This window comes from Neomonachus schauinslandi, chromosome 2 (assembly GCF_002201575.2).
Source record: "Neomonachus schauinslandi chromosome 2, ASM220157v2, whole genome shotgun sequence".
NCBI lineage: Eukaryota > Metazoa > Chordata > Mammalia > Carnivora > Phocidae > Neomonachus > Neomonachus schauinslandi.
Genome location: NC_058404.1, coordinates 34,986,129 through 35,001,586, shown reverse-complemented (window position 1 = coordinate 35,001,586; position 15,458 = coordinate 34,986,129). Strand labels below are relative to the sequence as shown.

The 15,458-nt window shown below is 39.5% G+C and overlaps 1 protein-coding gene across 2 annotated transcripts in view; it reads right to left on the bottom strand.

The window, feature by feature from the left end:
• BAG4 (BAG cochaperone 4) overlaps positions 1–15,458 on the bottom strand; it is a 29,172-nt gene continuing 13,714 nt past the window's right edge. Inside the window, exons 2-5 of one of the 2 annotated variants that reach the window (XM_021681518.1) lie at positions 12,857–12,964; positions 2,519–2,773; positions 1,741–1,995; positions 1–1,015 (exon numbers count right to left, since the gene is read on the bottom strand). In XM_021681518.1, coding sequence (XP_021537193.1) covers positions 530–1,015; positions 1,741–1,995; positions 2,519–2,773; positions 12,857–12,964 — 1,104 coding nt within the window. In that variant the 3' untranslated portion in view covers positions 1–529. The remainder of the gene's footprint in view (positions 1,016–1,740; positions 1,996–2,518; positions 2,774–12,856; positions 12,965–15,458) is intronic. The other variant, XM_044912057.1, reaches the window with a different exon arrangement.

Genomic DNA, 15,458 nt, shown 5'->3' with positions numbered 1-15,458 from the left:
TAAAGAATAATACTATATTTGTGAACTGCAAATAACAAAACAAAACAGAGGTCCAAGAAGGCTAAAGTCCAAGCTGTAATTTACATATGAAGTGTACGTTGAAAGCAGTCACAATGTACAAAAATGTGACAAGTAATCCATATGGTTAAAAAAGCAGAGCCTGTTTGCCTCAGATTATATCCAGTCTCATCTGGTAGATTTTTGATAAGCCTGTTACATAAAGTGTGTTTCCCTCCTGCTGATAAGAAGCAGCTTGTAGATATCCACAAATTTCTTAAGGAGTGAGTCTACTTGGCAATAACGGTAACTCCACAGTTTCCTATTACATTCATTGGTCTGAAAACTGAAAACAACTCATAACTAAAATGTTCTTTCAAGTCCTTTACCAGTTTTTCAAGTTTTAATCAAAGGAAAGTTGGAATGTATTGCTTCTTGTCACCAACAAGCATTTCAAAAAGAGGGTTAATTAACCAAAATCAAGAGTTCTTTGGTCAAGTTAGTAACAGGCTTCCCCTTTGTTCTAAATCCTTCATAATCCTTTTTTTTCCAGTTTTTCCAGGATGGCCTGGATTTTACAAACAGCCTCTTTCCTGGCCTGCCGGACAGAGTCCTGGCCCCCAGTTTCAACTGAATCCAGTTCCAAAAGTTCCTTGGTTAGCATTTCTTCCAGAAGCCAGTATGCTTTGTCTGTCTTTTTCCCTACGAACTCTTCTACTTCTTGCTCAAGATACTGGACCTTCTCCAGCACATGTATAATTTTTTTAATACTTGGGGAAGTACCTTCATCTGAAGATAAACACTCTTCAGGAAGATTATCACTTTGATCTTGATTGCTGGGGTGTTCGTTGGTGGCATTACCATACAGCTGAGGCTCAGCACTATATTGGACTTGAGAATCCAAAAGATCTGAATTATCATTGTTCATTGTTCCCGAGGACTCGTACTGATGGACATTGCAAGGAAAGTTGTGCCGGTTCATGCCTTGATCTGATTGGCTATAGGGGTATGAGGCATCCTTGGAGTGGGAGAGCAAAGAGGGGAAAAGAGATGTTTTAATGGGAATCCATCAATATCAGATTTGTTAGCCCACATCTTTCACCTGACCATGAAGGGACATGAAAAGATTCCCCACTAATAAAACTGGACCTCCCTCCTTAATCATTTGAGAAAAACACAACCCTAAAAAGATAAAAGGAGTGCTCTGTCAAGTAAAAGGCAGAGAATTCCTGAGTATAATGGCTGGAATCTACCCTGAAGCGCTCATTGTCATGAACACCTCATAATCTATCCTTCCCACCTCACAATCCGCAGTGATTTAATAAATAGGAATTAGTTTTTTTCCCTAAAGAGTTAAAACCTTAAGACAGATCTTAAAAAGGAACCTAGCCATAGGCAAATGATGTTCAAGTCCATGGTTTATACAATTTCACATTGGTATCGTCTTCTGTCTACAGATTGAGGTAATAAAATACATCTTTGATTTTGTTTAATATTCAAATAGCAGTACAACAAACAGAAAATGAGCATTTTTCTGGCTTTTACAAAAAAGCTGTGAACCTAAAACTGCTCTAAAAAATAGTTTGTTAAAAGAAAAAAGAAACTGGGCTACGTAAAGCTATAGGTAGTAATCACCAACTTTTTGCAATTAGTCCCCATTTAACACACACCAATGCAGAAAATTTCCATGTTGTGCTCTCTCAATTACCCAAACATCAAAAGAATGTTTAGAAGGTCTCCTACCTTGGGCTGATGGGGTGGTGGTGAAGGAGGTGACTGAGGAGAGCTGCTACTAGGCCATGGTGAAGTACTCTCACTCATGTAGAGATTCCCAGGTGGTGCTGAGGGGGCAGCTGAAGGCCAGGGGTAACGGGTTCCCATTCCATAAGCACCAGGAGAAGCCCATGAGTCCTCTTGGGGTCGTACAGTTGGTCCTGGTTGTGGAACACTACGATTACCATCCCCGTAAGGATAATGAGGCAGGGTCATTCCAGGGTTCTAGATTGAGAGGAAGGAAATATGCTGGTCATTGCTAAAAAAAACTTAAAATAATGAAAATACTCTAGTATAAACAGACTGAGATGTTTCCTCTCTGCTTAACAGAGTATACTTTAGCTGCTACTGAGCTAAGCTGCAGCATCTCTAATCAGTTGTAGTCATTTCTCCAAGCCAAAAAAGAGCTTGGTTCGAAAGATACAAGGGCAGATTTAGTGACAATCAAACTCAGAAGGAGAAAGCTTAAAATTCAATGGCTAAAGCACAGCGTAAGTCTGTCCCATGATACTATAAATAAGTGGACCCATATGCTATAAGGAAACACAAATAAAAGATGTATTAGAGCTCCCCTTGAAGTGGACAGAGAAATAAACATGGTATCACTCATAGAATTTTTTTTTTAAAGTAGCCCAACGCAGGGCTTGAACTCACGACCAAGAGTCTGGACACTTAACCAACTAAGCCTCCCAGGTGCCCCTCACTCACGGAATATTAAAAAATAAAAACCCAACAGAAAACTGCTCACCTGTGAAGCAGGATATCCTGGAACCTGCCCCCTAAGAGGGGCTGCTTCAGTCTGGCAGTCCTGCTGAGGATACAGCCAACGAGAGACTGGGGCTGGGCTGTTGCCGGGTGAACGATAAGTGCTTGGAATCTCTGGGGAGTAACTGGTCTGAGTATATCCCGGTGTGTAATATGCCCCAGAGTATGAGGCAGTATTTGTTGCAGGACCGGTGGGGTATGGTGAGCCATATACTCCATTTGTATAAGAATTCAAACTCTATAAAAAAGCGAAGTTGAGAGAAAAAAGGATGACTGAATGGAAGAACTGAAATGCCCTGACTTAAAATGCAACTTTGAAAACTTTAGGAAGGAAAAAGATCAGTAACTAATGAAAATATGAACTCCCGGGGTGCCTGGGTGGCTCAGTCGGTTGAACATCTGCCTTCGGCTCAGATCATGAGCCGGATCGAGTCCCGCATCAGGCTCCTTACTCAGCGGGGAGTATGCTTCTCCCTCTCCCTCTGCCTGCCACTCCCCCTGCTTGTGCTGTGTCAAATAAATAAATAAAATCTTAAAAAAAAAAAAAGAAAGAAAGAAAATATGAACTCCCTAAGCAATCTCTGAAACATTCTTCCTCTCATCTATTATGACCATATACCACATATTAAACTCAGATTATCACTGCAGAGTCTGTGTTCTAACAATGAAAGAGTATGTTGTGATGTACGATGAAGTGATGGCCTCACAGCCACGCTTCCCAAACACTTCTGTAAGTATACCTAACAATTACACCTAACAGCGGAGAATTTGTTCCGTCCCCCCGGGGAGGGGTTCTGGGAAACCGGGGAAAAGGGCTACCCAGAGAAGAAAATAAAACATGATACAACTGAGAGAAGAGAAGACTAGAGAGACAGCTCTGTGTTTGTGTCTGACCTCTACGGAGCTTTCATTTCTCCACCTGAAAAATGGAAATCATAAACTTACCTTGCAGGACTACTATGAGATGCTATGTATAAATGTTTAGTGTCTGGCACATAGTATGCTCAATAAATGGTAATTATTTATAATATCACTGTTGTTACTATTATTATGGCAAGATCAAGAAATGAAACCAGATCTGACCCCAAAGCCCATGTTCTTAGTACTATCCCACTCTGCTTCCCAAGTAAACAACAATAGACTACAGAGGCAAATTCTTCATATGTTGCTTACTGTAGTTTTAAATCACCTCTCCAGACTATTATTGGCACCCAGAATCCTAGTTTAGTTATCCAAACAAGATTAAAGCTAAATTTTATTTTATTTATTTTTTATTTTTTATTTTTTAAAGATTTTATTTATTTATTTGACAGAGAGAGACACAGCAAGAGAGGGAACACAAGCAGGGGGAGTGGGAGAGGGAGAAGCAGGCTTCCCGCGGAGCAGGGAGCCCGATGCGGGGCTCGATCCCGGGACCCTGAGATCACGACCTGAGCCGAAGGCAGACGCTTAACGACTGAGCCACCCAGGCGCCCCTAAAGCTAAATTTTAAACGGTAAAAACATAGAATCGAGTTTTCCTATACTCCTCTAAGATACATAATCTTTCCCGCTTTAGGTAAAAGAACAAGAAAAGAATCCCTGCGATGTTAACTAGACTTCACCGTGGTGATCATCTCCCATTGTATACAAATATTGAATCATTATATTGTACATTGGAACTAATACAATGTTGTATGTTGATTATGCCTCAATTTAAAAAAAGGCTCCTGGGCGCCTGGGTGGCTCAGTTGTTAAGCATCTGCCTTCAGCTCAGGTCATGATCTCAGTGTCCTGGGATCAAGCCCCTCATCGGGCTCTCTGCTCCACGGGAAGCCTGCTTCTGCCTCTCCCATTCCCCCTGCTCGTGTTACCTCTCTCACTGTCTCTCTCTCTCTGTATGTATGTATGTATGTATGTATGTATGTATGTATAAATAAATAAATAAATAAATAAATAAATAAATAAATAAATAAAGGCTCCTGATAGCTTATACAGTTAATGACTGAAGAAAATAATATTCAAATTTGATTCCTACCCTAACACATCAAAAATTGGGATGAATTAAAGTAGGAGGGTAGTCATAATTCTGTGGAAAATAAATTCTCAGCCATACTTTTATGGCAAGGAGATAAAAGACAGGCTATTATCACCACCTGGCCAAAGAACTGCATGCAGGAACAGGTGCAATGGAAGATCCAGCAAGGCACTCCCCAACCACAAGGACGATGAACCACCCCTTTATTAAAGCTATTACAGGGCTGTTAAAGTCATCCACCTAGATGTGCCTAAAAAAGAATCCTTAATATAACGTACACAGTTAGAAACTTGATAAAACATCATGTGACTTTTTGTAGTGTTATTCAACTTCTAAATTTTTTTTTTTTTTTAGATTTTATTTATTTATTTGACAGAGAGAGAGCGAGAGCAGGAACACAAGCAGGGGGAGTGGGAGAGGGAGAAGCAGGCTTCCTGCTGAGCAGAGAGCCCGATGCGGGACTCGATCCCAGGACCCTGGGATCATGACCTGAGCCGAAGGCAGATGCTTAACGACTGAGCCACCCAGGCGCCCCTGTTATTCAACTTCTAGAAATCCTTCCTAAGGAGAAGATTCAACTACAGAAAAAGTTACAGGCGTGAACTATTTATAATCACACAAAATTGCAAACAACCTAAATGTCCTGCAATATAATGGAATGACTGAGTACATAATGGGCTATTCATTGAGGGAATTTTATTGTCTTTAAATTCACTGCTAGAAGGGCGCCTGGGTGGCTCAGCCGTTAAGCGTCTGCCTTCGGCTCAGGTCATGATCCTGGGATCCTGGGATCAAGCCCTGCGTTGGGCTCCCTGCTCAGCGGGGAATCTGCTTCTCCTCCGCCTCTCCCCTGGCTTGTGTTCTCTCTCTCTCTCACTCTCTCTCTCAAATAAATAAATAAAATCTTAAAAAAAAAAAATGCACTCTTAGAACTGACCATTTAATGATACTAAAGAATTATTTTTAGTTTTTTTAAGTTTTAATAAGTTATGTTTTTAAAACTTATATTTTAAAGATACATATTTGAGTATTTACAAATAAAATAATATGTCTGGAATTTGCTTCAAAATAATCCAAGGATACAGATGAAACAAGATGACTGTGTATTGATACTTACTGAAGCTGAGATGAGTACACAGGAGATTACTGTGCTATTCCCATCCCTTCTGATTGTCTGAAAATTTCCTTAATATTAAAAAAAAAAAAAAAAACTTCACCTGTTATTTCACCCTGTAACATGGAAAGTACATATGATAAACAAAAAGTCATACAAAAAAGTGTATGTTTGGGGAAACTGGGTGGCTGTTGGTTAAGCATCTGACTCTTGATTTCAGCTCAGGTCATGATCTCAGGGTCTTGGGATGGAGACCCACATTGGGCTCCATGCTCAGCAGGGAGTCTGCTTGAGATTCTCTCCCCTTCCTTCTCCCTCTACCCCTACCCCACTTGTGCACAGTCTCTCTCTCTCTCTCTCCAAAATAAATAAATCTTTTTTTTTAAGTGTATGTACAGTAAGTTTAAAGCTGTATAAATATAATAGGGAAAGGGCAAAACAAATTTGCCAAAATACAGCTCTAATAGGATGGCAGAATTAGTGTTTCCCCCCTTTTCTTTATTTTCCAAATATTTAGTAACAAAGTTGTATTACTTTGGTAGTAAAAAAAAAAAAAAATTTTATGCTATTAAAAATGTCATGAAAGGGGCACCTAGGTGGCTCAGTCAGTTGGGCATCCGCCTCTGGATTTTGGCTTGGGTCATGGTCTCATGTTCTCAGGGTCAAGGGATCCAAGCTCAGTGGGGAGTCTACTTGTTGCTCTCCCTCTCCTCCTCCCCCAACTTGCATGTGTGCTCTCTCTCTCAAATAAATAAATAAAATCTTTTTTAAAAATGTCATGAAATCCCAAGTATGTCTAGAATCCAGTGGGCTGCTAGGACCACAGCAACTTCATCAGTGTCCAAGTAGACTATTTTAATGAAGGGAAACTTGTATCTAATGACAATAAGCTGCAATTTTAAAACGGTCAGCTGATATGCCAATAGATAAAATCTGAAACAGCAACTACAAGAAATAAATAAAATCTTTTTTCTTTAAAGATTTATTTTAGGGAGCCTGGATGGCTAGTCAGTTAAGCGTCTACCTTTGGCTCAGGTCATGATCCCGGAGTCCCAGGATCAAGTCCCGTGTCGGGCTCCCTGCTGAGCAGGGAGTCTGCTTCTCCCTCTGCCCTTCACCTCGCTTGTGCTCTCTCTTGCTCGCTCTCTCTCAAACGCATAAAATCTTAAAGAAAAAAAAAAAGATTTATTTTAGAGAGAGATAGAGAGCACAAAGGGGGAGACGGGTAGGGGGAGAGGGAAAGAGAGCATCCCAAGCAGACTCTGTGCTGAGCATGGAGCCTGACTCGAGGCTTGATCCCATGACCCTAAGATCATGACCCAAGCCAAAATCAAGAGTTGGACACCAGGGTGCCTGGGTGGCTCAGTTGGTTAAGCGACTGCCTTCAGCTCAGGTCATGATCCTGGAGTCTCTGGATCGAGTACCACATCAGGCTCCCTGCTCGGCAGGGAGTCTGCTTCTCCCTCTGACCCTCCCCCCCTCATGTGCTCTCTCTCATTCTCTCTCTCTCAAATAAATAAATAAAATCTTTAAAAAAAAATTAAAAATAAATAAATAAAAAGAGTTGGACACTGACTGAGTGACCCAGGCGCCCCAGAAATAAATAAAATCTTTGACAATTATTAAATTTCTGTAAAAGTCTCATTCTGGCTTCCAGATGAAATCAAGAGACTGGAAACACAAAAAATCCAGCTGCTACTCTTGTTCTAGATGTAAATATAGATATTACTTAGCATTCAAAAGTCAAAATAATGTCACACCATATGGGGTCTCATTGCAAGCTAAAGATCGTCCAATATGAATACTTCTTCCAAAAGTCAGTTTCACAGTTGATGGACTATTGTGTAGATACAGAATCCAAAGAGGAGAAAAGTGGTCAAGTCTCTCACCCAGAAAGTGATATACTGTTCAATGAATTCCCTGTCCATTCCACGGCAAACAGACCCAATACAAGCAAAAACAGATTACCTCTAAGCAACACAACTCCTCCTATTGTGCTTCTCATGAAAACCATGGAAAGTCTCACCACATAGGTACTGCTAGAGTTCATAATTATCAGCAGTTGGTATCAACTCAAATTTCTCTAATACTCATTTTTGAAATTGCCAAATCTATGATCATCCATAGGTTGCCTCCTCATGCCATATCTCTACTTATAGAACTATTCCAGGGGCGCCTGGGTGGCTCAGTCGGCTCAGTCGGTTAAGCAGCTGCCTTCGGCTCGGGTCATGATCCTGGGGTCCTGGGATCAAGCCCCACATCCGGCTCCCTGCTCAGCGGGGAGCCTGCCTCTCCCTCTCCATCTGCCTGCCACTCTGCCTACTTGTGTTCTCTCTCTCTCTCTGTCAAATAAATAAATATTTAAAAAAAAAGAACTATTCCAATTTTTGTCTCACTGAAGTTCCTAACTACAGTTCTTAATAGGCTACATTTTACAACTCAGTTCCCCTTCAAATTAAATGAAAAAGTGTCATAGGTTCTGACCAATGTCTTTTTGTATCATGGTTTCTTAATTCAGAATGCTATCTTCAGTTTTCGGGGCACCTGGGTGGCTCAGTTGGTTAAGCCTCTGCCTTCAGCTCAGGTCATGATCCCAGGGTCCTGGGATCAAGCCCCGCATCAGGCTCCCTGCTTGGCAGGGAGTCTGCTTCTCTCTCACCCTCCGCCCCTCCCCATGCTTGTGCTCTCTCTCTCACTTGCTCTCTCTCTCTCTCAAATAAAGTCTTTAAAAAAAAAAAAAAAAAAAAAGAACCTCAGTTTTCTTTGTTAGAACTTTGCCAGTTTCTCAAATTGTTAAACACAGCAGAGCTACCGTATGACCCAGCATCTCTCCTCCTACGTATATAACGAAGAGATCTGAAAAAACTTATGTCCACGTAAAAATGAGCACACAAATGTTTATAACAGCATTATTCAGAGCAGCCAAAAAGTGGGAAAAAAAACCCTCAAATTCCTATCAACTGATGTTGGATAAAATAAACGTGGTATATACATAGAATGGATAGTATTTGGCCATAGAAAGGAATGAAGTATCAGTACATTGCCACAACATGGATGAACATTATGCTAAAAGAAAGAAGCCAGTCATAAGATATCAAATAATACATGATTCTGTTTATGTGACATGTCCAGAATAGGCAAATCCATAGAGATAACAAGTATATTAAAGGTTGCCAGGGCCTAGGGGAAGAGAAAAATGGTGTGATAGGTATATAGTTTCTAACTGGGGTGATGAAAATGTTCTGGAACAGTGATGATAGCTGCATAACCTTGTGAATAGACTAAAAACAACTGATGTGTACATTTAAAGGGTGAATTTTATGAAATATGGCCAAACCACAAGCATATCACATTAAGCAATAACAATGCCTGCTTCTCAATTTCAGTCATAGGAATGCAGATGACACAAGTAAAATGAAAGTTTGTGTTAAGATTTTTTTTATTTTGGGCGCCTGGGTGGCTCAGTTGGTTAAGCGACTGCCTTCGGCTCAGGTCATGATCCTGGAGTCCCTGGATCGAGTCCTGCATCGGGCTCCCTGCTCGGCAGGGAGTCTGCTTCTCCCTCTGACCCTCCCCCCTCTCATGTGCTTGCTCTCTCTCATTCTCTCTCTCTCAAATAAATAAATAAAATCTTTAAAAAAAAAAAAAAAAAAGATTTTTTTTATTTTGTATTCCATGATCTCATATCAACTTTATCCTAAAGTTCAAGTACCCATAATCAGTATGAAAAATCAACTGTTTTTATGTTTTCTTTAAGTACATAAGTAAATATCGCTCTAACTTTAATAAACTCTTCTAGCTCAAAATCAGTTTTAAAGGAATGTATCACCAAATTAATGAGAAAAAGGGAACATGATTTTTTTAATGAATTAATTATTCAGCCCCATAAAGAAACTTATTTTCATTATTTCAGCCTCCATACCACCAGAAAATCAGAACAGAATTTGAATATATTATCTGACTATTTGAAAACTATCAGGAGAATTACATTAGTATACTTTATGGTGATCTGAAAATTTAATTCTGCAGAGAACATCAGTTTACAGAGAATTCTGACCTCAATATAAAATTCAAATTCTTTGAAAGCTGCTTAAATGTAGCTGCTTTAAAACGGTATATACTACAGGGGCGCCTGGCTGGCTCAGTCGGGGCAATGTGTGACTCTTGATCTTGGGGTTGTGAGTTCAAGCCCCATGTTGGGGGTAGAGATTATTTCTAAAAAAATTTGAATATACTACAATCATGTTTTTAAAAATTATTTTCAGGGGCACCTGGCTGGCTCAGTCAGAAGAACATGTGACTCTTGATCTTGGGGTTGTGAGTTTGAGCCCCACACTGGGTAGAGAGATTACTTAAAAATAAAATCTTTTAAAAAACAATAAAAAAAAAACTATTTGCATATAGAAATATGGTATCTAGACAGAAAAAAAATGGAAGGAAATATGCAAATGTGACAATTACTGCCTTACTAAGGTTGCCGGATTATGGGTGACTTTGTAAACATTCCCTCATTTCCACAACGGTATTGTGGAAAAATACTTTGGTTATATTTAATAAGCATACATACCAAAACTCCAAAATTCCATACCCCAGGGAAGTTCTTGCCTCAAATGGGTACAACAAAGAAGTGAAGAACAATGCTGAGTAAAAAAACAAGCTGGAGAATGCTAGTATGAAACCACTCGTATCAAGTTTAAAAACATGGTAAAAAATACTATGTAAATGCACATACAAGTAGTACCAGCATAAAAACACATATGAGATAATAAATATAACTTTAGGAAATGGAAAGAAGTGTTATATGTGGCTTCAATTGTATTTGTTTTACTTCTTTTTAAAAATCTGAAACAAGGGGTCCTTGGGTGGCTGTCAGTTAAGCGTCTGCCTTCGGCTCAGGTCATGACCCCAGGGTCCCGGGATCAAGCCCTGTATCGGGCTCCCTGCTCAGGGGGAAGGTTTCCTCTCTCCCTCTGCCTGCTGCTCCCCGTTTGTGTTCGCTTGAGTTTTCTTTCTCTCTCTGTCAAATAAATAAATCTTTTAAAAATAATCTGAAACAAATGTAGCAAACTGAAAAACTGACAAAGCTAGGTGCTGGATAAAACGATATACAAATTTTCTGTACTTTTTCAGTATACTTGAAATATTTAAAATTAAGTATTTGTCATTAGAGTACAATTTATTTGACACCAAAAGGAAAGGCAACAAAAGTAAAAATAACAAGTGGAAGTACATCAAACTAAAAAGTTTCTGTACAGCAAAGGAAACCATCAACAGAATGAAAAGGCAACCTACTAAATGGAAGAAAATATTTTCAAATCATATATTTGATAAGGAGCTAATACCTAAAATATATAAGGAACTCAAAAAACTCAATAGGAAAAAAAGAAACAATCCTATTAGAATATAGGCAGACAACCTGAATAGACACTTTTCCAAAGAAGACATACAGATGGCCAACAGGTACACATCAAGATATCACCCCATACTTGTTAAAATGGCTAGTATCAAAAAGACGAGAAATAACAAGTGTTGGTGAGGATGTGAAGAAAATCCCTTGTGCACTGTTGGTGGGAATGTAAACTGGTACAGCCACTATGGAAAGAAAGCAGTTTGGAGGTTCCTCACAAAATTAAAAACAGAATGATCCAGCAATGCCACCACTTATAATATATCCAAAGGACACAAAAACACTAACTCGAAAAGGTATCTGCATCCCCATGTTCACTGCAGCATTATTTACAATAGCCAAGACACGGAAGCAACCTAAGTGTCTATTGATGGATGAATAAAGAAAATGTGGTGTATACGTAAACAATTTATTATTATTCAGCCATAAAAAAAGAAATCTTGCCATTTGTGACAACATGGATAGAAATAAGTCAGAGAGAGAAAGACAAGTATTTTATGATCTCACTTATATGTGGAATCTTAAAAAAAAAAATCCTACATTCAGAGAATAGACTAATGGTTGCTAGAGGCAGGGCCAGGGGTACAAATGGGTGAAGGAGGTCAAAAGGTTCAAACTTCTAGCTATGAAATAAGTAAGTCATGAGGATGTAATATACAGCATAGTGACTGCAGTTAATACTGTATTGCATATTTGAAAGTTGCTAACAAAATAAATCATAAAAGTTCTCATTAGAAGAAAAAAATTGTAATTACATGTGGTGACAGATGTTAAATAGACTTAATTGTGGTGATCATTTCACAATATATACAAATATCGAATCATTACATTATATACCTGAAACTAATATGTTACATGTCAATTATATTTCAAAAAAAAAGTCAAAACTTAAAAAGTAAGTATAGTGTATGTTTATTGTTTCCAGGTCCTAAGAAATAATCTATTATGCCTCAAGCTACCTTTGCTATAGATAATATTTGCCTAGATATTTCCTTACTTCTGAGCCAAAAACATTAAGACAGAGTCCATTAAATAACAAAACTCCACACACTGCTACTATGAAATCGCCACAGGTTTTGAAAATAAATGAATACATTAAGAAAAAATTCAGGGCGTGCCTGGGTGGCTCAGTAGGTTGAGTGCCCAACTCTTGGTTTCAGCTCGGGTCATGATCTCAGGATCCTGAGATCGAGCCCCAGGTCAGGCTCTGAACTCAGCCTGGAGTCTGCTTGAGATTCTTTCTCCCTCCCTCTCCCTCTCCTCCTCCCCCTATTTGTGCTCGCTCTCTCTAAAATAAATAAATAAAATCTTTAAAAAATAAATTCAGGGGGTGCCTGGGTGGCTCAGTCGTTAAGCGTCTGCCTTCGGCTCAGGTCATGATCCCAGAGTCCTGGGATCGAGCCCCACATCGGGCTCCCTGCTCAGCAGGAAGCCTGCTTCTCCCTCTCCCACTCCCCCTGCTTGTGTTCCCTCTCTTGCTGTCTCTCTCTGTCGAATAAATAAATAAAATCTTTAAAAAAAAAAAAAATAAGGGCGCCTGGGTGGCTCAGTTGGTTAAGCGATTGCCTTCGGCTCAGGTCGTGATCCCAGGGTCCTGGGATCGAGCCCCGCATCGGGCTCCCGGCTCGGCGGGAGGCCTGCTTCTCCCTCTCCCACTCCCCCTGCTTGTGTTCCTGCTCTCGCTGTCTCTGTCTCTGTCAAATAAATAAATAAAATCTTTAAAAAATAAAATAAATAAATAAATAAATAATAAATTCAGGAAGTCAGTCAATTTTAGATCATACCTGGCCTTGCATTTCCGGTCTTACGGGATATGTACTTGGGTATGGAGCCCTAGGTCGTGCAGGAGAATTCCAATAGTTAGAATTGTAGCTAGAATATGGTGGCTGGTCCTAAGGGGGAAAAAAAATCACTTTTAATAATATTCTTATATCATAATGAATAGTTGACGGAGGCAGCTATAATTATTTTTAAAAAAAGCAAGAGACAAAAAGCAATAGAACCCTACTATAAAATCACTCATTATTAAATTCTCATTACCAAATTGATAGAGAAATACTATATGGTAAATCACATGCCCTAGAACAAAGCAATTATTGACTATCTATTAAAAGCCCGTTCTTATGCATTATGATGCCAAATGATATATAAAGGAATTCTACTATGCCAACATGATTAGCAAAACCAGAGACCTAAATTCCTTTACCCCTCTCCAATCACCAACCCCGTCACTACCAATTTAATTCATGCAACAAGATTATAGTTCTTTGCCACTGGTAAGAGCAATATATGCCTATCTTACCAACTCTGGAGCTTAAAAGTATTACTACTAAACTTTACTTCAAACATATAAATCTTCAATACTCTTTTGCCTGTCATAGTAGTTCTTTATTTTTGTTTTTTTGTTTTCTTTTTTAAGATTTTATTTATTTGAGATAGAGAGTGAGAGCACAGCCAGGAGACAAAGGGAGAGGGACAAGCAGGGTCCCCACTGAGCAGGGAGCCCGACACAGGGTTCAATCCCAGGACCCTGGGATCATGACCTGAGCCGAAAGCAGCCGCTCAACCAACTGAGCCACTCAGGCTCCCCATGTCACACTAGTTTTTTTCATATTCCTGTACTTTCTGTTATGGCTACGTTTCTGCTGACAGCCTACAACTAACCCAAGTATCAGGAATTGATAAAGAACAATTGACACTCCAAGAAGAAAATTTAGCTATAACGTTAATCTCTACAGCTTTGCACTCCAACTCAAGAGTTAAAGCAATGATTTGCAGTAAGCCAATAAACTCCAAGAGACCAGATCAACTCAAAACCTTTTAGAGTCTAGTTTAATGTATACATGTTATCCTATAAGTTATTTTGCTTTGAACTTTATAGTTTTAGTTTTAAGCTTAAACAAGATCTTCAAATTGTTTCACAAAGAAATTCATTGGCAGTTGTAATCACTGAGAGTTTAATTATCACCATCTTAGCTTAACTGCACTACTTACCAGTTTCATAATGCTTTGTTTTCAAAGCACGTAATTATTCCATATGACATTATACAAGTTGGGCAAGTAGCATCTCCTTTACATAATATAGAAACTAGAGAATAACAAGATTTAAAAAGATTTTACAGGCAAACTTCAAACTACTAAATTTCTCAATCAGGCAGATGTCGCCAATTAATGCTCTCCCTTCCTTTCTCTGGTTAAAGGGTAAGTATTTGACTAATTGATTTCTCTCTACCAAGAATCTGAATCTTGAGTAGTAGAGATGAAAAGACAAGAGTTGAAGCTGACTCACCCCAGCAGTGGTGAACTAATACCTAAATCTCCAGAACTAACCTGGTTTCTGTTCTCTCCTACTGACTGACTCTCTCTGGTACTCCACATTTTCACAACTTCTTCACCCTCCTATCCCTCACCCCACCCATGTCCTCACTTCCTTCCTTAACTCAGCTTCCCAAAACCTAATCCTTTGCCACTGCTTCCCTCAGATACACTCACCCTGAAAAAACTCAACCCAGTTTAAACCCAACTGTCCCCTGCCTTCACATCTGCACTTCCTCTAAATACTGGTGGAGAGGGGCACCTGGGTGGCTCAGTCATTAAACGTCTGCCTTCGGCTCAGGTCATGATCCCAGGGTCCTGGGATTGAGCCCCGCATCGGGCTCCCTGCTCCGCGGGAAGCCTGCTTCTCCCTCTCCCACTCCCCCTGCTTGTGTTCCCTCTCTCGCTGTGTCTCCCTCTGTCAAATAAATAAATAAAATCTTATAAATACATACATACATACATACATACATGCTGGTGGAGAGAAACGCTAGAGCTCTTTGCTTTCTTTCTCAATTAGAGACCACAAATCTCAACTAGACACAGCACTGCCTAGCAACTATACCACACTTCCTTAGGATGGATATTCATCTCACTCTCCAGAACAACTATGTCACTCTTCCCCCTGCAAATCTCCAATATCCTTTTAGCCTACCCCTCATTTTTCAACTGACAACTAACTGTATCACATATTTCACAAAAAAAAAATTTTTTTAAAAAGGAAGAAGCAATCAGACAAAAACTCCATCTTCCTACTTACTAAATCAAATGCACCCTGCCATTGTCTTCCCAGAAAGCATGAAGTGCCTTTGGCCCTATTAAAGGCCAATCCCTCTTACCACATAACCTCTTACCTTTTAGAGAATTTGATTCCTATAGTTACAGTCTTTCCTTCTCCTAGTCAAACAGATCACCCCCATTACAACACAAACCTGCCCTTAAGACTCTCCCAAACAAATATTTAAATATATATTTAAACTACCATAACAGTGTGCCAAGAGTAGGCATATAAATCAATAAGATTAACAATAACCTACCCGATAATTGCTGAAGACGAGTGATAGCTATCTG